At 44.6% G+C, this 26789-nt stretch overlaps 1 protein-coding gene across 1 annotated transcript in view; it reads right to left on the minus strand.

Moving 5' to 3' along the window:
* Window positions 1–9518: 9518 nt before the first annotated feature.
* The window catches only part of CDK15 (cyclin dependent kinase 15), a 40357-nt gene continuing 23086 nt past the window's right edge, over window positions 9519–26789 (minus strand). Inside the window, 4 exon segments of the mRNA XM_026088208.1 lie at window positions 9519–9547; window positions 10484–10621; window positions 15918–16057; window positions 18660–18708. Of these exon segments, the coding sequence (XP_025943993.1) occupies window positions 9519–9547; window positions 10484–10621; window positions 15918–16057; window positions 18660–18708 (356 nt within the window).

The raw sequence follows: 26789 nt of genomic DNA on the forward strand, positions 1-26789 counted from the left end.
GTGCTTTCTCCTGGTCTGTGCTCTCCTCTTTCTTTATGTCTATATTGATTTATACTTTCAAACATGCAAAAAACTAGGGTAGGGATGGAGTCAGATATTTTGGGTCCAGAACAACCTCTATTTTTTTCTAAGTTTTCTTCTGTGCTGAAAGGCAGAATTTTAATATGATGCTATATAGACCCTGGAGGTGGTGTCGGGCTACGAATGCAGCTAGATCTTCCTCAGTTTCAGGGGTGCTCTTAGGAGGTGGATGGGTTGGGCTCTATAAATAAAGTATACCAATCCATACTCCAGTTTATAAAGAGGGATGGTAGAGAACGCACAGCTACAATCTATTCGGGGAATTTGTTAATATTAGAACCCAGGGGAGAAGCTCTGTTTACTTCATAGAAATCTGTTTGTTGGAAATATCAACTCAATAGGCAAATTTCTCAGCCTCAGTATCTTAGCAGTGCAGATATTACAGATGAGAACAACCTTAAAACCTTTCAAACCTCTTCATTCCTAAGGGAGGGTTGTTTTGCCCAGTACAGAGGTGTAGGTCAACATTTCTTCTGGTAGCTTTACAACGCTTAGCCAACTGCAGCATGTGAAACACTTGGCTGCCAACAATTATAATGAAGTCCACAAAGTGAAAACTCCAAAGGGAATACTCCTCAAGGAGCCAGCCCTCTGGAAAAGACTCCTACAGAACTCCACAGGTATTGGATGGAGATCTTCCAGGATTTGTCAGCAACGAATATGCCGGAAATAGCTTCATCTGCATATTTTAAATGAAATTTCTTTACTTTGGAGGGAGCTAATGATTAAATATCTGTAGGTCCCACGTCATCATCTGGCATTCTGCTGAACGTTGGTAACATACAGAGCTGTTATACGAAGCATATGGCCTAGACTGGAGAGCCTTTAGTTTCTGCTCGTTTCTGGTGGCTATCCAGGGAATATGGTATTTATCGAGGAGGACAGTGAATGGGAACGACCCCGTAACATGAAGTGGATTCAGACGCTTGTATCTGTGTGCAAGCTATTGCAGAGCATATAATGGCTATTGTCTTTGAATAACTTTGCTACCTGTTTCAATACCCTGGAAAAGACTTTGGGATATTAAACAGAAGACAATCAATCCTATTATCAGGAAATAACCCTCTAAGAACTAAATATAGTAAAAGAATTATGCTTGTCCTAGCACGTCGCTTGTTCATACAGTCTCAAATTCAGAGGTTACTGCATTTGAAGAGCTTTTCGGGGACTATTCAAGGAAAATGGAATTTATCCTGCAACAGGGTAAATGGGATGGAATCTGATTTGGCTTTAAAAAATCTGCCTACAAAAGTTCGCTGTAATGGTACATGTCTCCAAAAGATGTAGTCCATCTTCAGAGCTGGCTGAACGTCTTGCCATGATACAGCAGCATCACTGTACTGTACGTTCCTAAGGCAATGCCAAATTCAGACCCTGGCTCAGACCACAAGCCTCAGGATGCTGTGACGCACTGCTCGGGCCGGCTGGATGCAGAGCTGTGGACAGGAGCAAAGCAAAATCCAGGTCTGGATCCAGCCCCAGAGCTGCCGTCCTCCCGCTGCTGGGAGCACTAATTTTACCCTACTTGTCTGACTAGGAATGAATGGGACTGTGTTGGTTTTCTTCCAGACTTCTTGTACTTTGCCTCATTATAAACTTCAGCATGCACTGTCCTTTCCCCTGTGTTATCTCCCAGCCTCCTTCAAGGGCAACACTGCAATGCCAAAGGGATGCYGCTGTTATGGCTTGTTCTGAGCTGAGAGGACAGGCAAAAATTAACCTTTTTCCTGCTTGGTGTTTCAAACAGCTTCCACCTGCAGGGAGGGGATGTGTTGAGAATGTGTGAGAGAAAACAATGAAATGGGAGAAAATCAGAGAATGAACAAAAAGGGAGGAAAAAAAAAAGTACAGCAGGGAAGCTAGAGACAAACTTCAAGTTGTGGATTATTTCTCACCCAGGCTCTAATTAGGAAGCCTCTTAGGGAACTGTGAAGCTGTCAGGCTGCCAAATGTCAGCGTGTTTATCAGAGATCAGGCGAGTCTTCTGTCTGCGGTGGTTACAGTTTGGTACCGTGGTCCTCCAGGCTCCCTCCAGCATGTGTGACTAACACTCAGCACTGGCACCTTGAGGGGGCTCCGAGACAAAGCGGAGGACTCTTTCCCTTTTCCCTTACAAATCCAAAACCAAAACCTTTCCTGAGATCTGGCCTCTTCATACTGGTTCAGTGCAGAGAGGGTTAATCACAGAGTTCAGAGCCGCTTCAGCATTATGTGCTTTGGTGACTCAGATTCCCAGGGAAATCCCCCGGCTTATCTGATGGAGCCTGTTAGTCTGCTGATTGAATAAGCTCCTATTAAAAGTGCTATGTTTTTTAATGACTGCTAACAAAGGGCCAGATTCTGATCTGATCTTTTTGCTTGGGATGGTTTTTGCCGATTGTCCAGCCCTGCCCCTAGTTGCATCAGTGTTGGCCCAGAGAGCAGCGGTGCCCCGAAGCCCATGCACGTGACTCCACCAAGCCGAGGCCCAAACGCGGACGGGGCCCGCGCTCCGGACTGCGCATGGGTACAGAGCTGAAAGCAAACCATGAACTTAAGGGCTTTCCTGGTGTAAGTGACATACCAATTTGGCATCAAGTCTTCTGTTGTAAGGAGCCAAAACTTTGTGAAATGTAATATACAGGAAGCTCTTGATGGTGACATTTCCAAAGAGGGAAAACCCATTTGTGGGACACTGCAGTGCAGCCCTCGGAGGAAGGCATTTGTTGGGAGACTATAAGGGCTCTGTGTAAGATCATGGCTGCACATATCTAATATGTGATCCAAACAATCTTCTCAGTAATTAACTTTCCCAGTGTTGAAATCAGGTTGATTTGTTGATTCTGCATATAAAGTGTTGTCTATGTCTGCATAGAAAATGCTGTGTATGCCTCTGCATATGCACACTGAAACCTTAACTTTAATTAAAATTATGTGCGTTACATCTGTATCTCTTTTCCTTCATGGGAAATGACTTTGAGAAGATATTTGCCTAATAGGAAAAGAAAAAATGTGGTTAACCRTTTAAAGTGAACTTAGTCAGATTCCAAAATACTTATGAACAAGAGCACAACAGAGCTCTGGTTTCAGCCAGGCCTTGGCCAGCCCCATGACTGGGTTTAGCTTGCTGGCATGATCCTGCGACCACATTCACGTTCTTTGTCTCACCTGAAACTCCCCTGATTTCCCCAGGCTGATGTGACATCAGTACCATGAAACATTGTCTAATATAATTATAAGGAGACTTTTTTCTGTTTTTTTCTTGCTAACTGGAAATGAGATCTGGCCAACCTCACCACCATGTATCTCCACACCCACTCAGTTCCTTTGTGTGTCCCTTTTGTTTTCCTCCTATGAAAGTTTCTGTTAAAATGCAGGAGATTCTTTTACAAGGTCACAGGAATTTGCACTGACACTGAGCTGCTGTTTTAAAAGTTTCATAAGCAATCCATAAGTGCTGTTTTTTTCACACAATAACAATAGTGAAGTGTCAAAAAGCTCAAGCTCCTGTTATCAGAAGCAGAGTCTAAAAAACATTTTCAGCCTCTTTTCTGTTCCCCATTCCTGAGTTGTCAGATGCTGTGACATGGCTCCATCACTCCACGACTAGCAGTCCCAACAAACAGAAAATGATTTCCAACTGGCAAACATGCTGTTTACTTTCCAGAAAAATTGCACTTTCCAATCTGACAGCTGATCAAGGGATCTCCTGCTGCTGTCAGCATGAAGAAGTGTTTAAACACAGGGATGGAAGTTTAAACATTTTCTCATTATCACAGAATAAAAAAAATTAAAAAATAATAAAAAAATAAAGGCATTGAGACTCTCCAACCACCTGCTGTGAGAGTAATGAAGCTGTGTCACATGACCAGCTGGCGAGGACTTTTATCTCTGCCCCGGTATCATTACTGAAGTGACACCTGTCACATGACCCACGTCAGGGCTTTCATCTGTGCTCCCCAAATGCAGTTCTGAGTTGTGTGGGGGATTTTGTTGGTGCTTTTTTTCCCCTTTAAAGAGCATTGCCCACTTGCGCCATTACACACAGGGTTTTGCTAGTACTTAAAGTCCTCTGATTTTTTTTGTTGAGGATATGCAGTCTGGCCAACAAACTTGCTCTGGCCTGAAGTAAAACAGAGAATCTTGGCCTGGGAAAGAAGTTATTTCATTTACTTCAAGATGTTTTTAAAGCAAATATTTAAGTCTGCTTTTAAGCTCTCTTTACCTAAAAGAGAATGTTCTCTAAATTAAAGGGTTTCTCCAAAATCTCAAATTTCTTTTCTTTTTTTAGGTGGTGAGAAGAAAGAGTTTGATGAGCCTCAGGAACAAAGATCTCCATTTACATGCACTTCATAAACTCTCACCTGCTTTACCAATGCATCCTACCCCTGCCAAGAGAAAGTCTTCTCTGGGAGAAAGGAAAGGTCAGTCCTGAGTTTCTCTGCCAATGTCTGGGATTTTTTGTGAGGTCTTCAGCAGCGAACACCTAGCATTTCAGATGGGCCCACGTACATGAGAGCAGTACTTAGCATTTACTCACTAGGACCAGTTCTGTCATTACCTCAAAACAGAACATCAGACACCCAGATGTGACATGGGATGATCGCCCAGAACAACTAGGTGTGGGCAGGCAGTTGGAGATAACAGAGCATGAATTTCATGGCCTTTCCCTGTTCCTCCTTTCCCCTTCCACACTCAGCCGTGCATGAAGTTTAGTACTCATCTAACCCCTTCATAAGCTGATGCAGTTCACTAAAGCAATGGAAAACTAACTCAGGAAAACAGTGAATAGTTTTCCACCTGTTTAGCGAGTTAAATCAGCTATTCAAGGGCTTAGACAAGTCCAAAGAGCAAAAGAGAGAAACACTGCAAAGCTATAAGCAGAGAGGGAAATGGGGAAGCAAGACCACCTTTTTGGGTGGCAGTAATTTGGTACATGGACTCAGATCTCACAGACTCCCTTTCGAGTATCCCCTTCCCTTTTTCCTTCAGAGCAAAAAGTTCTGGGAGGCTCTTTGATCTTTAATGGAATGGATCCATGGAACCTACAGACTGAGGAGGTTCCTCTCTATTCAGCCTAAGCATCAGCCTGAAATCTACTACCAGTTAGTCCCTCTAAGTGCTTCTTTTTATCTTCTCCTCCTGACTCATCACAGAACCACATCTGGTCTCCCTGACAGCTGGTGCCCCTGAGATTGGGCAGGCCAAGGGATGGAAAATATACTGATATCAGTACTCCTGATATAAATAATACTGCTCTTAGTGTGGGAGAGGGGTGGTTCTGGGGAAATTTCTCTCTGTCATCAGGCGTATTTAAGTCACTGGTCCTCCAATGCTGGGTTAAAAATTAGAAGAGTGTCGGTTTGCAGCATATCTTTCTGCCAGGGTCTTCCTGGCTTTCCTACCCTCAAGGCAGAGTGGTAGGAGGTGTCATTTGGTCCTTTGGCAATTTAGCATAAGAGCTTTGGCCATTATGGGATAGCAGCTATGTAAAACAGCAGAGCCATTCTCTCTCTCTGCTGCTCCAGGGCAGAAGAAATTTACAACTGATGTCCTGATAGACACGGTGAGGAAAGTGATTCCGTTCCCATCATTAGATCCCTCATTGCCCATGCATAACAAGTCCATTTCTTTAACATATCTTGAGCATTTAGTGGCTCCCAATTAGGAGCAGACATCCAGCCATAATCATTCTATGGCAGACATTAGAGATCTTGCTTCTTCACTGCATTTAGCCCAATCATCTTCAAGAGTGCAAAAGGAATGCAGAATACCCCTGTCCCAACCTGGGCATCGTTCACAGCTATTTTGGACATGTAAATGACAATGCAGGGTAACTCAGAAGTGGAGAGCTATCTCCTATCTATGCAGCTCACAATCCACTTCAGAAAATCTCCTTATTTCTATAGTTTTTTTGGAAACTTTTGCAATGCAACAGCCACTGCTAATGTGCTTAAGAATTGTTGATTTTCTTCAAAAGAAGTTCTTTTCTCTCAACAAATAACCCTGAACATGGGAAGTTAGCACAGAGATACATATCTAAGTAGAACTCCATAGCTCTAATCTGATCCTGCTTATACTGCTGTGAGGTCATTGCAATATTATTATAGATTCGTTGCAGAGCAAATGAAATGCAGAAGGTCATAATATTAAGACAAAGTTCTCTCCAATATTGCAAAAGAAAGTCAAGCATTCACACTCACTTGGAGAGAGCTTGGTGTCTGGAAAGTCTGGGTCCATGCAACCTAGAGGTGGAAAAGACTTTCTGGGACACAGCTTCCCTTTTTGCCAAGGCAGAGAACTTTAAGGACTGTGACACAACGTAGAACATAACATTGTCCTCTTAACTGAGAAGTGCCTGCAGCTAGTCTATACCTTCTTTTCCTCTGTAATTATGGCTATAACAAGGAGAAAGAGGAAGGTAAACAGTTGTGCTGTTTCCTGCCCAGATCTTCAGTGGTTGATTAACACTCAATGGACTGGGATGGGGAGGTGTGGGTGGAGATGTACCTCCATGACACCAAAATGCCTTCTTCTAGCTCTTTCTATGACTGCCACCAATTTCTCTGGTGTTTCCCCATAGCTCCACCACTGGTTTGTTCTGATACCTCAATGCTCTGCATAATTCTTGCTCAGAGAAGCTCTCCCAGTCTTGCCAGTGACACTACTTAGATGAGTAAGATGTATTCAGGAAGGTTTGCATGCCTGCCCCTTGACTATTTCTCTTTTTCTTCCTTTTTCCTCCCAGAACTACTGTGAAGTTACACTGAGTCTTCCTGTTTCTGATGTTCCAGAGGTGAGGAAAAGACATCTCAGATAACTGAAACCAAGCAGACTAGAATATGAACATAGTAAGTACTTACTTATTATTATATTATTATTATTATTATTATTATATTATTACTTCCATATTCTTACAGGAAGAATCCTGTGAGAAATTTCAGAGTACTTGTAGCTGGGAAAAAAGCTCTCAGTGACTTGTCCATGTATCCTGCTCAGCACTCGCCTCAGACTAGTTTTCCTTCTCATAGCCTGTCAGCAGCCCCAAGACCAAGGGGATTAAAACACCCTGGTAACTCAGTGTGCCAGTGCTCTCTGCAACAGCTGGACCAAAAATGGCCTGTGTTTGGTTCATCTTAATTCTTTGCCATCTCCCCTCTGCTCATCAACACCTGCATGCATTTGGGACCCAGTATAAGAAGACCTCTGAATTCAGCTCTAAGCAACCAGTCTGCAATGCACACGTCTAATGCTCTGCTGGTGTGGAACCAGTATGCTGGTAATCCTGTTAGTAATGGCAGAAGCTCCCTCTAGGAAATTATAACAAATAGTCTTAAACAATTCCTTTTGTTGACAWCTTTATCCAAGAAACCATCTTCCCTGGAGACTTCTCTCAACTTTTGACTAATCCCCTCCTTCCCTCAGGAGCTCTTTTGTTGAAGGAGACTGTAGGCAAACCCCAGGAATGACAGGTCTCTGTAAGCCTTGGATCAGCCTCTACATTCTTTCAATTGTCAGTCTCCATCTGTCCTGTTTGTACATCGATCTTCTGGTCCAGGGATCTCTCTATTAAGTGACACATGGCTGAGTTTATTCTGCAGGACCAACGTCCAGACTGTGCTGTTACATCTTCGTTGCCAAGTCAATCTTTCTGACATTGCTTTCTGAAAAACAAAAGGCAGGACAGCTGCACAGTTTTTTTCTCTTCCACTGAAAGGTGACTTTTAAAAATAAAGCACCCTGGACCAGACTCTGCCCTTGTTTTATACCCACAAAGATTTTACTTCATTTCATCAGTCTCAAGAGCTATTTCAAAGGTCCTTGGTGCAATGGAGGGGAGAATCTGCCCGTTACAATGGAATTACGTTAGGATAAAAATCCATGGCCTAAATCCCTGAATGGAAAGGAAAAATAAATCCTAATTCCAAATATTCCGCAGGGCTAGTGACTTCAGTTACTTTTCTAGTTAACAGCTGGTTTAAAACAAGCTCTAATCTTTCTGTAGATCCAACTATAGTAAGCTAGTACAGTAGCACATACACATAAGGGGCACTGCATTGTTTATCTGCATTTTGAGAGCCAGCATGAGAAGGGAAGCAGACTCCACTGATCCATAGGTTCCTCCTCAGCAGGTAGATGGAAGGAGGTTGAACGGGGTGGAAAATGGATGGAGTGTTGGAATGGAGTGTATATCACCCTGGGATAGACAGCAGGCACTATCTGTTCCCTTCCTGAAATCAGGGGAACAAGAGGGAGACTGTGATGATGTTCTGTCCCTTGCTGTGTGGCTCAGGGCCCATGGATCCATGGCTGAGCCTGGTATGTTTAGGTTTTTTGGTTTTGTCTATTTTTGTAACTTAATTCAGGTTGGCCAATGAAAGAAGGCTGGCCAATTTCATTATGTTTCCAGGAAATTCCATTCTCTCGTGTGCCAGCGTGAGGCTGTTGTGCTTTAGATGCCTATCTACCTCCGATTAGATTTGAAAAAGCACACAAMCCCCCCTGCTTTCCGTTGGTAGCCTATTAAAATGACAAAGAAATTCCTGTTACGTTTATAACCTTGCTTGCATGTCTGAATCCAGATGCCTTTCTTAAAAAAAAAAAAAAAAAAGATTTTAATAATCCAAACACCTTCACTTATAGAATGTCTTCCTGTAATTAACCATGGAAGAAAACTTGAGTTGACATTTAAGCTTGTTTAATATGTTCTGTAAGCAGCTTAGAAAAAAGGCACACAATCACTTGGAAGCCAGGTTGATATAAAAAMCAGTAATTTAAGAGTTTCCTACTATTTTCATGATTTCACTATTTAAAATTATGTCTTTGTGAAATAATACTCACAAAATCAGGTAAAACTGGCCAAATGAGTGCCCTGCTTAAGTGAGCTGTCCCAGAAGCCTTAGTGGAACAGAAAACCACGTGTTTGTTGGCAGGATTAGTTCCTCTCTGATCACACAGAGTGAGCAGCCATGCTGTCTGCACTTAACTGAGCAGGTGAACAGGGAGGGAGTTCAGGCTACCTCCAAAACCCAGTCTGGCCACGAGGCTGGCAATGTCAGGTCCTTCTCGAAAGGACTTGGGGCTGTCCTGTCTGCCTGCTGTTGTCTACGTGACAAGGACAGATGGGATAGAGTGAGGCTGTGAAACCAGGCACTGAGTGCTGCAAACTGATCCTATAGCAGGTTTGTGCCATCTACATGCCTTTGAAAACACCGAGGGGTAGCTGAGGTTTGTCTTGCTGTCCCAGCTAGGTTGCTCTCAGCTTGGCAGACAATGGAGAGAGTCAAGCTAACTTGGCCTCAAGATCAGCTTCCAGATCTGCCCTGCAGCACAGACCCAGCCAACAACACTGGACACTGACTGGACACATGCTGCTAACAAACAAATGTACAAAGTAAACAAAGAGAAGGGATGAATAAAAAGCTATTTTCCTGTAATTTCTTTCAATAACAGTGATTTTAGGCGATCTTTTGGTAATGGAGATCTTCTGTAACAAAACAAGGAGATCAAGAATATTGATGCTGGAGTATCATTTTAAAGTATCTCTTACTAAAATGCAAATACAATAAAACCAAGGATGTTATGAAATAAGAAGTTTTTGCCTAGCTCTGCTCAGGTTTTGGCACAAGCATAGGAGGCAGATTTTATCATAACATTAGGCCAATCTAACACAAAACAACTCCATTACCTGCAGTTAGCCCAGTGTTATGGAGATATAGTTGAAAACAGAACATGACCTGTGGCAGGGTAACCCAAATCATATCAGAAATGCCCAGTGTCTGCTTCAAACAACAACAGCATTTGGAGTCCTAAGCAAAAAAGTCTCCAATGATAAAATCCAGTTTCCAGATCAGTGGCTCACTACGGCAGGATGTTATGACATAGGACAAACCCAAGAAGGGAGAAGCTATGGCTTCATCCCTCCAGTGGAGGTCTATACGTATTGCCATAACATCCATTGTGACTGGGTCGCCTTCAAATGAGTAGAGCTCTTTGTCATTTCTGGTACTTCAATGAGAAAATTCTGTTGTGTGTGAAATCAATACAAGTAAGCTATAAAATGTGAACTTAACCAACACGGACAAAAGCAAACAAAGCAATCTGGTCAGCTTAAGCAAGGTGGAAATGAAACTATTTTAAATGGAGAGGCATCAGAGGAAAGGGCACTGGTCTGACATTTGGGAACATGACAAAACAACCGCCCCCCCTTCCCGCAATGATACCACTGTGCATTGTGCATTGGGGGCCATTGGCTTACTGATCTCTTCTTTCTGAATGTAAGAAAATTTCCCACTTTGCCCACAGCCTGGGATATGGTGATCCAGCCCTGGGCACCTGTTCTGTTCTCCCACCTTTCATGCACAAGGAATTCATGTGCTCAGGGTAATGGCATCAGCTTTGAAAGTGGCAACCATATGCTTACCAAAGAAGCACTCGACCATTCCTGGTTTCCACCAAAACTTGCTTGAACTTCCTGAGAGATGGCCTTTCTGGTAAGAAGCAAACAGGTCACAGATTTCAGGTTGCAACCTCACTGCTGGGACTGTGAGCCCTGACTGTCCTGTGGAGAAACCAGGTTAAAGAAAGAGTTGCAAAATGGTCCTTTTCCTTCACCGTGCTACTTCCCTAATACTCTCCTGTGACATTACCCACCATATAAACTAATTCAGGATCTTATTTCTTACAGTTCCACTCCCTCTGATTTTTTTGGAAGAGGATTTCTTTAATCTAGGCTCCCTTCTCTAGAAATCTAATCTATGGTTTCTTTTCTTTTTTCTTTTTCTTTTTCTTGGAGCAACCAGCAAAACATTATTTGGTAGAACAGTGGTGGGAATGCAACCTGCTAATCAAAAGGATTCAAATGGATCTGTGCACTGCCAAGCTCTCTCCTTCCCACCCAGTGGAGGGGGAAAAAAAGCAAAAGAAAAAAGAGATAGAGCAAAGGYACAGAGCTTCTCTCCTTCAGCAATCTCACAAACGCAAAACCTTCCACTCCAGTGACTCCTCATTAACTTACCAAATCTGACAGTCTAATTATCGTAGCTGCTTCACGCTTAGAATAAATAAATACTAAAGTGGGTGTTTAAAGAAATTGAACAGTGAAATTCAGTCATCTAGACAGTCAATAGAGAGAGAGTTTATTTTAAATTTTTATATTCTTATGTATTTATATCATTTTAGGAAAGATAATGAGATAGTTGTCTTTCAGGCTAATTGAGTTCCTAGGCTCATGGCTGTTTGCTGTCACCATCTCAAACTTAGCTTTAACTTTTGTGCCTTAGAAATCTGATCAGTGCATCCCCATTTGCTCTTTTCTGCTGATAACTGGGTAAAGGCAGAAGTGCACCTAAGGATGGGAAGTGACTGCATGGGAGTTCCAGTCCGGCTGTCTTTCACAGCAGACAAGACAACTAAATCATCTTAGATTTGCAATTAAGAGTCTTAAAGGGAAAGTGGAAGATAAAGAAGCCTCAGATATAATTTTGCAATGAGACAAAATATGGAAAAATGTCTGCTAACCTCTGATGCGATAGTCTGCCTCCTTGAAGGGTATTAACAGCACTCCCCAAAAGAGCAGTTTATCTCCCAGAACAATAGGACCTTTATAGAGATTCTCTGGCCTGAGATCAAGGGAGTCAGAGCATTTGATCCATGTCTGTAGGATTTTGTTCCCACAAGTCATGTGGGCCAAACTCTGTGCCAGTTCTGCTTTTGCAAGAGCTTGAGCCGGGGAACGAACAAAGGAAACTTGCCCTCTCTCTTCTCCCCCTCATCCTGTGCACCTAAACAGGACTCAGCTCCTGCAAGCACAACATCCCAGGGAAGAGCTTAGATGGGGCAACACCTCCAGAGGCTTGTGCTCGTCACACGCTGCTCCTGGAAACATCTGCTGTGATATTGCAATGGCTCTGTCCTAGAGTGGTGAAAGTGGTGGCTTAATGACGTAATGCAAAACCTCAGTGTCCTTCCAGTATTTACACAAGCAAATTTGCCACCACTATGGAAATCGGGTCTGGTGAAGTGAGGGGAGTTTTGCCAGAGTTAAGTGAAGATCAGCTCTGTCACCTCACAGAAAGGACTGCTTCTGCTTCAGGAGCAATAATCAGTTGATTTGCTGCTCAACACCAACTTTGGTTTATTCCCTTATTAAGACGCATTACAAACCAGATTCATACACCTGGTGGGAACTTCACATTATAGGTGTCTGTATCTGATTTTCAATAGCAGATATCCATTTTCTGTATACAGAGGTGGGCAAATCACAGAAGCCAAAAAATGTGAGTATATAAACCTTTCAGCTATGTAGGAGAACCTAAGGAAAGCTGCCAACCCAAATAAGGTGTCCATGAAAGCCACCTCCTCTTTATATGTGCCCCGTGATAACATCTACCAGCACCAGCTAATCCCAACAGTAATGGGACTTTGGGCTTGCAGCTGTAACCTCCTCATTGCTTACACTTGCTTTGCATAGGTTTAGAGGCAACAAGGATTAAAACAGTGCTCTGCTAACATCAAGACTCCCCTCTCCTCCTTGTCTCTGAAAAGCTGAATAGCAGGAATTTTTAGGAGACACAATACAGTGTCATCACCACCTGGCACACTGGTTTTGAACTGTTGCAGGGAGGTGATAACTAGAGACTACCTGTACCCAAAAGGAGCAAGTCCCTCCTAGCGAAAGTCAGGATCAGATCCATGCAACAACTAAATCCTCCTCATGGGGCATAAATTGTTCTTGATGTCCAAAAGCTATGCTGATGCTATGCCTAGGTTTGAATGTCTCCTGAGCTGTAAGAAAGGTCTCTACTGAGCCTGGACATTTAGTACAGTGGGGATATGATCTGAGGTGCCATCACAGGCCTCCCTGCCTCATGTCTTGGGGTTGTCCTGCAGCTTGCTGGCCAGAGCCATTTTCACAGGCCATTTTCTGTGGGAGCCTGCTGGTGCCAACCCCTAAATTACACTGCTCACGCTCCCCACCAGTGAGCCTATTCTAAAGCATTTGAGGGCAAAAGAGATGGAAAAGAAACTAAATTTATAACTAAGAATAATAAGCAGCAATTGTTAGTTACTGTGTCTGCCCTCTGGCAGAGTGAGATACCTTCTCAGAGGGCCCTTTGCACTTCCGAACTGACATGGAGTTGAGAGCGCAGCTCTTGCTTTCTTGATTCAAGGATCACAGCTTTCTTCCAGAAGTGATTAATTGGACAGAAAACATTCTGCCTTAGCAGGTGGCAAAGGGCTAGACTGAGGTTTTATCAGAGCTGCTGTAGTGCTGGGCTGCACTGCACAAAGATTATTGTCTCAGGATTGGTGTAGGGCAGAAAAAGGTAGTAAATGCTCCTGTTCTACGAAGGGACGCTACTGCTGCTGCCCCCCGCCTACTGCTCCTCTCCTTTGCCATATGCAGAGGTGCTGGTGGCATGTATAGAATTAAGGCCCACTAAGACTGCAAGCAGTATTTGAACCTGGGCCTTAGCAGCCCTTTCTAGTGCTGGAGAGGCAAGAGCGAGCAGCTGTAGTGTGCCTCTGTGGACCAGCTTCTCTCAGCGGACGGAGAGCCTTCCTTTCCTCCAGCGTGAGTTACTTTTTTTTCCAGCACTTTGCATCCAGGTGAGCATAAGCAAGAGCATCCTGTTCCCCTCTACTAGAGTTGACTACCAGGAAGCGAAGAGCCCCCTGCTCCCTCTCCCCATTCCTGGGGGCAGCAGCCAGCATCTAGCCATTAGCACTCCCCTCCATAATCAGAAAGATGCTATTTGGAGGCATTCTTGTCTTTGAAACACTGATTTCCCCAATTATTTTTTCCCAGGGAATTGACCTTTGAAAAACTTCCTCTGGCTTTCAACTTGTCACAGCAACTTATAAAAAGGACAGTTCTGGCTACAATTATTTTATAAAAATAGAAAATAATTTCTTATGGGCACCTTTTATTTTGTCAGGTGTTGTTTCCCGCTTACTCTCTCACACACCTTGAGATCACCCCCCTCTTCCTTTCACCTTTCATCTCCAGTTCATTCTTTGCCCTTCTGCTTTAACTTGCTCCTTCAGAGGACGGGAACTAATAGCCAGCATCCTCTAGAACAAAGTAGGAACAGAATATATTTCAAATCTGCACTGTGTTATCATAGCAATCAGAATTTTAAAATGATACAGTTAAATTCCAAAGTAATGTGATACCAAAATGACACAGGAGAAAAAATGTCTTACACGATTATGGCAATAGGGATGGCTACATGGAAAATTATTCAGAATTGCCTAATTTTTACAGGCCTAATCGTCACTCATGAATATGATCTTGCATGATCATACCATACGTGTTTCAGCCCTATGCACTTTGATTCTGTTCCCAGCACATTACTTGCTATGATAACACCATGTAGTTTCCTGTCCACAAGGTACTTCTTGTTGCAATGTGGGGGATAATAAATACGGGATGGTGGATAAACCCAGGTGAAATGAATCTGTCCCCTCTCTGGAAATGTGTCGGAGAGCTTGACACATTATGCCAGTCTGTTTTCTCATTCCTTCTATTTCTCCTCACTCTCTCCCTTTCTCTCACACTGTCTGTCTCTGTACCTGTTTTTTTCCACACTCTCTCTCTCGGCACTGACACTTTCATCTTCTCCCTTGGGGATTGGAGATGTCACTGCGGGAAGTGCTTGTCCGCCTCTCTGGCAGCAGCAGAGCCCTGTGGCTTTGACAAACCTCATTTAATTGGGAGGAAGCCAGGAGGGTTTGAAAGAACTGAAACATCCATGAAACTCCTTTTATCAGGCATAATTTAAACTCTGCATGGAAAAAACCCTATATGTATAAAGAAAAGTCAACTTCCCTCCTGCTGTGAGTGCTCCCCTCCTCCCCCCCCGGCACAGGCAGGCTCCTGCGAGATTCCATCTTTTCATTTTTCTAAAAGTGTCAAAGTAGATTTGTGCTCTGTGGCTGGGTGAACAGAAAAGGAATGCAGATGTCTCTCACTCGTGCACATACACACAGAGCACCTTCAGAGGGGTGGCAGTTTGGGAGAGACGCTAGCTGGCTGCTCCTCCACTTGGGATATGTCAGAGAAGCCAGAAATTAAGTTTTCAAATAGCTTGACAACGTGGTCCAAGAAGGTTTCTTCTTAATTGCCCCTATCTAAAAAAACCCAACAAAGTAGCGTAGCTGGTGCCCAGGAGACAGGGCAGGATGCTGGGGCTGCTTGGCCTGCTGCCCGATAGGGGAGAGCTTTTCCTCCTGAGGGACGGGACCTGGAGCCTGACAGACCCTACGCTCATCGTCAGGTCGGGGGGAGGCAGATCTGCACGTGCTGTGCGTATGTGGCTGTGTGCTTAAAGAAAGCAGCAAAGGGAAGAAGAAAATGCAGGTACTACTGAGGGAGAACTAGCGTGACAGGGTACGAGGAACAGCCGTTGTCTCCCAGCTTCAGCAGGGAGCAGGAGGAGCGGCCCAAGGGATTAGGGCCAGCACTTGGTGCCAAGCAGCTGGGAACCCCAGAGGGCAGGAGGGACCGACGGGAGTCAGCCTGAACATGCAGTGTGCCCCAGCCCAAGGAAAAGGCTCTGGGCTCCTGGGGTGCAGACTGGGGGAGAAACCACATGCCTGTCACCTCAGCTTTGTAGAGGTACTGTGGTCCCCTTCTATTATTAACATAATGGTCAAGCGAAAGAAAACAGAAAAATGAGCTGTGTAATTTGTAACAGGATATAAACTTTGCAGCTTGCTTGGGGGAGTGGGGGGACCACAGAAAAGAGGTGTCCAGGTAGATGTCAGAAACCTTTCAATTACTGAAGAAATTCATAGTAAAGARTATGTGGAGTAGCTCTTTCTTGCTGAGATGAAATCAAGGGTTAACTTACCTGCAGGAACCTGATGTAGCTGTGGAGGCAGAGGGCTGAAGAAGCGATGAACAAACGCATCTTGCGCAGAGATGCGCCCTCGAGGGAAGGCTGCCAGCATTCTGGAGGCCAAATCCTCYGCTGCTGGCACCCTGCTCAGCCTAGGAAAACAGGAGAGAAAATAGCACAAGAGATGAGCGCAAGCCAGAAAGCTGGAACCACAGCTAGATCCAGCCCTTTCCAGAGCTTGAGACAGAGAGAGTGGAGGAACACAGGGGATTTGAGTAAACCCACCCCAGATATACTGGTTTTCCAGGACATTGCTTTTCCATGTGAGCTTGACTAAGTTGGAGTATATACATCCATTTCAGGTCAGACTCATCTTTTCAGAGAAAATTTGAAGATAAATTGTTATTTTGTAAAGACACGGTCATGAGCAAAAGGGAAAATGCTACTGTAGATTACTGGGAGGATTACACTACACATATCATAACTTGAATATCAGAGGTTAGTGTTATGGATTTATAGAGAGAAGCACAAGTGTGCAAAATATCCTAATTAACCCGCTGAGCAGACTGGAGGTCAAAATTAAGAAACTAAACAAAATACCCTTTCTCCATTTCCTACCCTTGTACCAGGAGTGCATCTGAGTTATAAATGTGTTGGGGATTCACTGAGATGAATCTCAGYGATGAGAATTTCTCAGGAAGAGTGTTTAAAATACATGTGAGACACGCACACTCCATGCCCAGCAAATACTAATGCCAAGTGCCTGCCTCCTGGAGGAGAAACCAGCTGGGGACAAGGAAGTGGAAGGGAGAAAACAAACCAACAAGCAAACAAATAAAAGCAGTCATTTAGATTTACAGCTTTTACTTTGCTTGTTTGCTCTGATCATGTTTCAGCACCAGGAGGCCCAGGGGAGCAGGGCCCGCTGTGCTTCCTCCCTCTGCCCCCCGGTGCTTCCCCGCCAAGTGACATCATGGCGCCCAGATCCCCCTCCCTGTACGCTGCTATACAGGACATCTGACGTACTGGCTTTTTTGTTTTGAGGAGATACAATGTTGGGGGGAAAAAAAAAAGAGAGAGACACCCTAAGAAACACAGCTTTGTAAAAGGTATCTGGCCTCGCTGTGGTAGGTACCCGTYGAATTCTCACCTCCAGCGAAACGGCCCAAGCCCCTGCGGGCTCGGGGAGCAGGAGCTGGCACCGGGAGCCGAAGCACCCAGCCTGAGGCTGCTTGCTCGAGCTGAGCCACAGGTTGCCCTCTGCCTGCTCGGTCGCCGCTCCGGCAGGCTCCCGCACCAGGCAGCGCCACGGTTCAGTGCTTCCCACCGTCGCTCCAGGCTTCCTGCCGGCGGCCGAGCTCTGGTTTCTTAATCGGCCCTGGAGAGTCATGGCTGAAGGGGGCGACGCAGCTTGTGCCTTCTCAAGAGCAGAGTGTGCTAACGCGGCAGTTTGGCCATGCTGCCACAGGGACTCTGAAACACAGCTGTGCTGCAGAGGCGCTGGGCTGGCCCTTCAGTACGGAGCTGTAATGCAGCTTGACAAGGGGTTGCGGCCAAAAAGCAGACGTGTGATATGGCAGGGTTTCAAGGAATATAGTTATTTCTTTGTTCAGGATGAGAGAGGGCCTGTTCTCTTCTAGGACCCGTGTTATCTGGGTTTGGGACGTGCTGAGCTTTGTGCGTTTCCGAAGATGTGTGTGACAGTGGCTGGCACTGCAGCAACCTGTGCTGAAAACTGCAACCTGTTTGTTCAGCAGTTCAGAGCAGAGTCTGGGAAAGCCAGTTCTGACGGGGAGCACACCTCCCTCCGAGCAGGGCTGAATGCAAAGTCACGAACTGGACAGATAATGAACAACAGTAATGAAAAATGTGGTTACATCCTTCAAAGAATATTGGATTCTTTACTTATATATGAACACAGTCATGAGGAGAAACCCTGGGGATGATTAGTCTTTTTGTACCTATCTGTAAAGCTGTGCTGTGACAGAGTCCCCTCAAAATCAGTATTTGGGGAGGGATTCTACTGTAAAGGCTCTCTGAGCTAGGTTAGGGTGCTTTGCCTGACTATAAATGTCTTTTGCAGACATGTATGTATGTATATATGTATGTGTTCATGTATACATACATACACACATACATACACACACACACACACGTACATATATATATATATATATATGCTTGAAAGCCACTCCCTTCTCAGCACACTGGAGAGTGATTGGGAGGTGCTGGTGTGCCTGCTCAGGCGGAGGTATTTAATCGCAGCCCTGGTCTTGTAGCTTTTAGCCACTGAAGAATGTGAATTTTCCCATCCTAACTAATCACAAGATTATTTCATGGTCTTGTATAAATGCTGTCCTAGTGCGTCCTCCTTAACATTTTTGAGCAATGTTCTTACAGTCTGTTTCTAGAAATGAAAACTGGGACAGTGCAGGTCCGTCTTGAGCCTGCGCAAGAGGGCCTGGGAAAGCATGACCTTCTGAATCAAACTGCACACCTCAAAAAGCTCCACACAATGTCACTGAGTCACTGCTTATCTGGGAATAATCACTACTCCTCTGAGAATAATAAACCCACTATGTGCTTACCTCTGCTCGAAATCCGTTGCTTAACTGACGTTAGATCTGCTTACTACGACAGAACCGCCTCGCTCTTTCTGAACTTGCCAAAAGAGCTCATTTCAAGTTAAATGACTGCATAAAGAAACAAGTAAACCCAGAGGCCATTTTGACACTGCTGTTATAGGAAGCTTACCTGTCATAGATCATTCGGAGTCTCTGAGGTCTCCTGGAAACAACCAATTCTAGAAAGTTTAATATGCAATCACAGGATTAAACAAAAATCAAGTCAACAACCATTCTTTGAGCCTTTACAAAAACATGTGCTCAGAATTTCAAAGGGCCCTATAGAATCTGTCATCTTAGTATTTATAAATATACATTATTCCTATAGGACCTGAGTACCAGCACTGATGTTATTAATAAGGCTGTTCCTGTTCTGTAACCCTTTCCTTTCACACGTCTGTGAGTAGAGGCCTTGGGCCTGCTTCTGTTACATTTTAGTCAGTGGGAGTCTTTGCTGTGCCTTCAATAAAAGCAGTATCAGTCTCCAAAGCCTTCACCCTGAGGAAGCCAAAAGAGCTGTGCAGGCCTGAACCCCCAGCAATTGTCTGTGTTTGCCAAGGGGCTGCTGAGGCTCAGGTACTCCCACGTGGGCATTAGGGGGCTTTTCTGCAGGGATCTGGCTGAAAGGCTGGGGGGGCAGCAAAGGCTCGTGGATCCCACTTTCTTTTGCCCACTGTTCTTGCTGTCATTCCCTCACTAAATACAACATGCTTTGTACTTATTTATTCAAACACTGCTACCAGACTGGATCTTTGCAGACTTTGCAGGTTTGGGAAGGGCATGTTGTTGTTGATGTTTTTAAAGGACACATTTCTAAACATTATGGAAGATGTGGAGGAGTAAATTCTTGAAATGTTTTCTTATAAAACATGAATTTGCTCGAGTTTAGATAAAAATATAATGGTGTGAGCCTGGAAGACTCCCCTTACAGCTGACTAACAGAGGCATTTTCTTGCAAACCATAGGGAAATTTCTAGGCAATGGAACATAAGCTGAACCTCACAGAAGGCTAGCCCTGTTCAGGGCTTACCTCTGAGTCTTCCCTGTTGTGTGGATTTTACCCTTTGCAAAATTATAAATGGGGTTCATGGATGGTAAAGGAGATATGGTACCCATAAAGCTATGTGAACACCAAACCCCTAATGATAATTCCTAATGCCAGATCTCATGCAGCTGCAAGGCAGCACATATGAACATAATATGAAATAGTTCAGCATACTCATTCCCTGAAATAGACTCATTCCCAGAGCATTTGTCTTCTACCTCCCCACCTYTTCTCATAAAACCTGTCAGAATACAACTGCTTGCCCAACATCAACATTTCAAGACATTTGTTTGATCAGTCAGTAGGCACCAAGGTTGCTGGAAAGAGGAAGGGAAACAGAAAGAGAGATGAAGATGATGTGAATGATGGTCTAATTTTTTTAGGAAGCCTGGCCAGGAGTATGAATAAACGGACAGGTAGTTCTCTGATACCAATCCCACTGGCTTGGGAATGTCCCACTCACTAGGTTTGTCAGATCCTGGTTTTATAACAAAACACAAAGATACGGAATGGGTAGAGAAGATCCATATGGTACCAGATCAGCTATTTCTTCAGGCCTGATGAAAACACCAACAGTAGGAGGAAATCCAAAGACACACAATTCAGAGAGTGTGATTCATCAGTATGAGATATCCAGATCACTGCCAAAGATGAGTGTGCCAGAGCTCTCAGCTGTTCTTCTCCAGCACTCACAGAAAGGGCCTCGCAGACACCTCTAGAGGTGCTCTCACCTCTCTCTCCCCCAAGGCAGGATCAACTGTTCCTGCTGCTTGCCTGCCCTGTTCTTGTCAGGGATTGCCCAGGCTCCCTCTGTTTCTCCCTGACTCCTTGCTTGCTTTCTGCGGGACGTTAGCGGTGGGGGGGAAAGGCAAGTCCAGCCAGGAGAGCAGAAACCGATGGCTCCACCACTAGTCTCGCCAAGGCAGCTGTAGGAGACTCAATGCAGCATGGAGCTTCAAGGCATTTTCTCTGAAGCTAGGGAAGATGGCTTCAATTGAGTCAAGGTGTCAGGGAGCTGGAAGGATGTTTGAGGCTACTTTCTGGAGGGAGTTAGAGGCCCTGTGCAGGTTAGAGAGCATCAGAAAGCTGTAATTTATACCCAGCTACAGTCTCCTGAGCGCCATTCATGACAGCTGAGATGAAAGGGCTCTGGACATGGGGAGGAGATGAGAAGGGTGGTGCTGAATAGCCCTCTAGCCCAGGGCTGCACTGGCAGCCCCGTGGCAGCGAGATCAGCAGGAAGCAAGCTTCACTGCTGCACTAGACAAGCTCGGCATTAGAAGGGGGCTTGTGTTGCCCCGTACTAGGGAATCTGGCCTCCTTCTCTATTTGGGACCATGCACAGCTGCTTAAGCCAGCTGTATCCTTCAGAGACAGAAGGTGCTGGCTGAGCCCCTCTGCCTTCCCACCGGTGCAGCCATTCCCGGAGYGCCAGGCAGCGGCAAGCCAGGCCCCGGGGCTCAGTCACTCCTGTCTGGCTTGATACACAGACAGTTTGAAAAAGTACAAATGACCAAACTTTCAGCACTTAACCTTTTCAGCAGCAATCTTGCACCATTAAGCTAGGCAAGCAGGTTGTTAAACCTGTCAGTTATATCACAGTGTGAGTAACAGTTCACAACTGAAGTATGTTCCTATACCCAAATACTACGGTAATTGCTAAAGCAGTGAGTGGCGATATAATCTGAGATGGGATTCATGACTCTTTGGTGCTAGAGCTCTGGAAATATCACAGATATATGTGGTTTAATATATTAGTATCTTGAATAGTTCCCTCCCAAATCAATCACTGAGATTAACTCCAGCAGCAGATTCCTCTTGGATCCTTGTTAACATTTTCTTTGGATCCTCCTTCCTTCATTTTTCCCCCTCAACTTTAATATATTTGTAGAAATAAATTGTCAATATTGAGTAGAGACTTAATGTTTCCAGGAAGAATAGAAGCAAAACAATTTTTAAAATGGTTTGGAAAGACATAACCTTTTTTTGTATGAGGTAGAAATGTTTACCTCTTAGCAGAGCTGGCCAAAAACTTTCAGATGCTGTAACTTTCTGCCAGAAAATTCTGATTCAATGAGATGGAAACATGCCATGACAATATATCAGTTTCCTTTAATATTTAATAAAAATGTCAAGATGACTTAAACATTGTACTTTAACTCTATTGAAAACTTTTATCATTAACATTCTTTAATGAGTTTAACATAAGAGTTAAAAAATGTAAGTTCAGTCGATAACATCGAGGCAAAATGTTTCAATGATGTCTAAATTGAAATGCCATTTTGTCTTTGTGAAATACGGATTAACATTATAAAGAGAAAACAGGATTTTCTTTACATTACAGATAGAGATATCAGTTTGCTTATTGGGAACTGGGAAGAATACCTGAATTATCATCTTTGCTATGTCTTGAGCAAGCCTCTGACTTTAATTTATCATTTATATAACAGGGAAATTAATAATTATCTACAAGGGTAGTATAAGAGTCAATGAGCCAACTACTGCTGTCCCTGTCCAAACAAATCTCTCAATTCTGCTTGAGTGAGGACTGCCARACTTGCCACTGAGTATAAAGAGCTTTGATAATAAACGGAAGATATGGGTAAGAAAACACCGTGTCTCTACTCAAGGATTTAATGCAGCTAACTAATCCACTTTAAATCAGTTCAGATTAATCTCCTGACTGATCCCATATAGACAAACCTGTAGAGACTTCTGAGCCCCCATTGTGTTGAGGAGGGTAAGAACAGACCAGTAAATATTTTCCCTACTGTAAAGATTAAGACCAATCTACAATTGTAAAACAATGTAAACAGTTACTCTTTAAAGGTAAGATAAGGCATATTTGGATATCATTCCAAAAAGTGGATAAACTGCTGATTTAATCATCTTACAGTGATGATCTACACATAAAATAATGGGATTGTGTAGGGCTGATGATTGGCTTTTTTAACTGTAGGAGTAGATCTGAAAGGTAATGGCTGGGTTTGTTATCTTCTATCAGTATGCAATGCAGGGCATGCTAATGAGGAAATACCTTCCTATATGAAAACCCAGGTGGAAACAGCTAATGAACTGATAATAAGGCAAGCAAGCCAGAGGACAAATGTTAAACTTTCCTAATTGATGAAGAGAGAGAAAGAGGATGCCAAGTGCTGCTGGATGAAGGCAGTGGGGTTGCAGGCTCCCACAGACAGTTCCTCTCATTAGTGAAATCTCTGCGGCTGCAGGACCCAAGCAGAGCTCTGCCCGTGGGGCAGGCTCTAGCCTGCCATCCGTGCCCACTGCCAGCCACGTAGGGAGTTTCCCCGCAGACTGGCCAGCATATATTGCACATTAGTTACAGTGCTGCTTTTCCCATCAGGATCAAAGCCATATGCAGTTTATTATGACAATAAAGATTTCATCGTTTGTAATCTCAAAAATGCCATTTGAAGTTTGTGTTCAGTGCCTGTTGCCTCCATCTGCTGGTGGCACTTTGGAAAAGCAAGAGATACCAAAAATCTGTGCTCAGGAGGAGAAGTTGGCTGTGGAAAGCTTCTAAAGTTCATTCAGTGTAGCAAAGCCTGCAGACATCTGAAAATTAAGCTTACTTTAAAATCCATTGCTACATTTGAAAAAGACAAGTGTAAAACTAGTGCCTGCTGAATGAAAGGATAGCACCTGAGGTAGGAAACTATGTTAGTCAGCCTGTGCAATCAGTGAGTAAAGCTCACGCCCAGCAAGTTATAGCTCACTCATTGCAAGTTCCCAGCATGTTATAGAAAAATATGCACTGTTGCCTCCTCTTTGGAGTCCAAATGTCAGCGGAAAGGAGATACAAAAGAACTCAGTGCATTGGGCACTCCAGTATTCCCAGTTTGGCAAAGCACTAGCTTAATGTCATGGGCTGTGATTCCTAATCCTTTCCTGCCCTTGACCCCTGCTGTCTAGATTCAAACCATTAATGGGACTGGATCAAGACACTGGCCTTCTGGTGTCACCAGTGGTGTTTAGAGGGGATTTAAACTCCCTGCTTTTCAGCGCAGTGAAATGAACACAGCAGTAGATTAATGCAAGGATTTGAGCTCACACAGCATGAGAGCTTTCAAAAATAGTGTTAACAGAGCTACAACTGCCTCTTTCAGGGGAAGCAAAATGAGGGGAACAGAACAAATGAGCTAACACAGGGCAAAGCCTCGTCACTACAGGCAGGGCTCCTGAGTGCCGGGGAGCCTGGGAGAGGGCCAGGGCACTGAGACGTGGGTCGGGAGCTCGCCCAGCCCTTCATGTTCTTCAGGAGCTGGGTCTGAAGCCAGCGCTGGGATAAAGCTCTGCTCTCAGGCTCCTCAGTTGTGTGTAATTCACTATTAAATGTGTCTCTCCTGATGAGACAGGGGGAGATCACAGTGGAGTTGGCCAAGGAAGATTTGCTTGCCCATCCTCCCTGTTCACCTGGGTTCAGATACAGGTTGTGTTTTTGGCAAACTGTAGGGAATGGGCACGAGGCCCATTTCTGAACTTCTTTGTGCAAGGAGGCAGAGGACATAGGGTGGACCATTGCTCCCTTGCACAGTTCATCCCTGGCCAGTTGCCCAGAGTGGGGCCAGGGAGCTGCTCTTTCCCCAGCTGCCCTCCGTGTGGCCGGCCCATAGACCCACACAGTGCATGCTGGATCTCCTCTTCAGAGTTTGCAGCAGGATGTGCTTGAGCCCACAGTAGTGACACAAAAACATCTAAAGGTTTCCAGCTTTCATTTCAAAGATTCCTACTAACCCACCTGGCCCAGGAACCCTTCCAGTAACAACCTCAGTCTGGGGCTGAGCCGACACTGCTGAATCCAGTGGGAGTTTTGCCATCAACTTCAATGAGAATAGGATCACACCTCGGCGCTTTGTTTTGTGCTGTGTTCATTCTCTGCCTCGGGCAGGAACCTGTTTGTTTGTTTGCTGCCTGTGCTCACTGGGAACATCAATAGGACTAGCTAAAAGCATTCAAGCGTTCGGATTTGGGGAAGTGCTAGAAAGTTTGTTTGCTTATCTGAACTGTCCCAGGCACTTGGATTCACACAGCTGGGCTGGAAATATTCTCAAGAGGAAAGGTTTTCTCAGGCAGGCCCCACAGCTGCCATTTGGGCTGAGGGTATCCTGGGAGATAACAGCCTTGTGCTTCAGGGAGGAAAAGGGAAGTGCACAGGGGCATGTGAATGGCAAATAGCTTTAAACAGAGAGACTGATTTGTTTTCTTACTGGCAGACCCATCAAAAACTGGCTTGATTAAGTTCATGACTCAAGTAAAGAGCCTAGCCCTATATGACTAGCCTTATGCTCTCCAGACTGGTTTGTGTACTGCAGGTTTGAGCCAAGTACTTGGTTCCAGTGCATGGCTGGAGCGGCTCAGAGCCCCTCGGGCAGGTGCTGAGGAGCAGGAAGGGATGCCTTCTCCCCAGCTGACACAGCAACTGCCCCACACACTGGCTCAACACCTCTCTCCCATGTGCTTGCCAGCATGGTGGGATGCTTGCACAGCAAGATGTTTGCTAGTTCCTGCATTTCTGGCGTGCTCCAGCCACAGAAGCTGCCAGCAACATGGGATCACAGTACAGCACTGGTCAGTTCTGCCCCGCTTGAGTCCGCAAGGGAAACTTTCTATCAAGTCTGAAAGCAATTCAGATTTGAAGACAGCTTATGATGGCTAGACAGGTCTTTACTACTCCCGTGCTGCCTAGATGCCTGACTTCTCCCTCCCAGCCTGGCCACTGGCACCCTCCACAGCTGCAGGGGACAGCACGGCTACTCAGACAACACAGAGCTAGCAGGGAGTGACACTCAGGGCAGTCTGGGCACTCACGTACTCTGTGCTGTCTGCACTAGTTACTTCACTAGTGTAGCATTAATGCTAGCTCTTCCAGATTGTCCCTCTGTATAGTATCTGGGATACCTAATCTTCATCGATGTTGAGAGCTTGGCCTTGTATGAGCAAATGACTGTTGTCAAAAAATTATTTGTGATCAATTTGTCCCACACATGAGCATCGCTTTCCTTCCAGAGCACCCGTGTACAACTTGTAGAGTACCCATCTGAGCTTTCAACAAGCTGGAGAGGAATGTGCTCCCTCCAACTGTCTGCTCTGTGCTTGCTCCCTCTCCAAATTAAACTTGCTGTGGACAGYGACACATTCCCATTTCACGCTGGTTTGATTAATGTGTCTCAGCTAATTGTGTGAGGGATTCCAGTCCTTTCGGCTGTGAGACCAGGTTATTGTTCAGCCAATGGCGGCTACCATGTGAAAATGGGGGATGTTTAGTGTTCATGCACCAGAATCAAAGGAGGGGCATCTTGGACTGGGTCACAGAGCAACACCCACTTCTTTGAAAAGATGTTACTATGCTCTACTAAACCTGTAAACCTCTTGCTCAAAGCACATCTTTTCCCTCCTCCTCTCCCCCCTGCTCTTTTTTTTCCTTCCAGATAGACAGACTCCCCCCACCCCTCTCCTAGGGTACGAGTGAGAGAGAATGGCTAGATTGCAGATGGATGGATTTCACATTCTAGGGTTTTTAATATTTCACTTTTATATTTCTCTTAGAGAATGATCCTGCTGAGAGGCTGAGAATCAGTGCTCATCATTTCCCCCTCACTGACACTTGAATATATTTTCCCAAGAGAAAACATTAAACAAAAAGAGAGAGAGAGAGGGAAGACAGAGTGAGAGTGAGAGAGAGAGAGAGACTGAGCTTGCTTTTCAAAGCATACTTCTCAACCTGCCCACATTAAAATAAGAGACAACTGGCCCTTTGAAGTCCAGGACACAGACTTCTCTACCAGCCCATGTGGAAATAAAAGAAGCCAGCTTTATAAATCACACAGATTTCTCACCTTGCCCACATCAAAATCAGGGACAGTGACCTTTAAAAATGAGGTTTACAGGCCCCCAAACCAATCTCCATAAAAATAAGGAGAGTTCAGATAAACTATGTCTCCAGGAACCTGTCAGCTTTTCCAGTCTGAAACAGGAGACCTTGGTCCTTTACAGAGAGGAGTGGAGACTAACTGAACTCTTAGCATTCGGAACAATGAAATCTTCCATCAGCCTAACACGTATCTAGTGCTCAGTGAGGCAACTTTGGCATGCCTGTATCTTTGCTTGTAGCCTAGTCCATCAGTCCTACAACAGCACTATTTTTATCACATAGCTCAAGGGATTTACTAACACCAAAGCACATAATGTTGAAAA

The sequence above is a fragment of the Apteryx rowi genome, unplaced genomic scaffold, assembly GCF_003343035.1.
Source record: "Apteryx rowi isolate R43461 unplaced genomic scaffold, aptRow1 scaffold_12, whole genome shotgun sequence".
Taxonomy (NCBI): domain Eukaryota; kingdom Metazoa; phylum Chordata; class Aves; order Apterygiformes; family Apterygidae; genus Apteryx; species Apteryx rowi.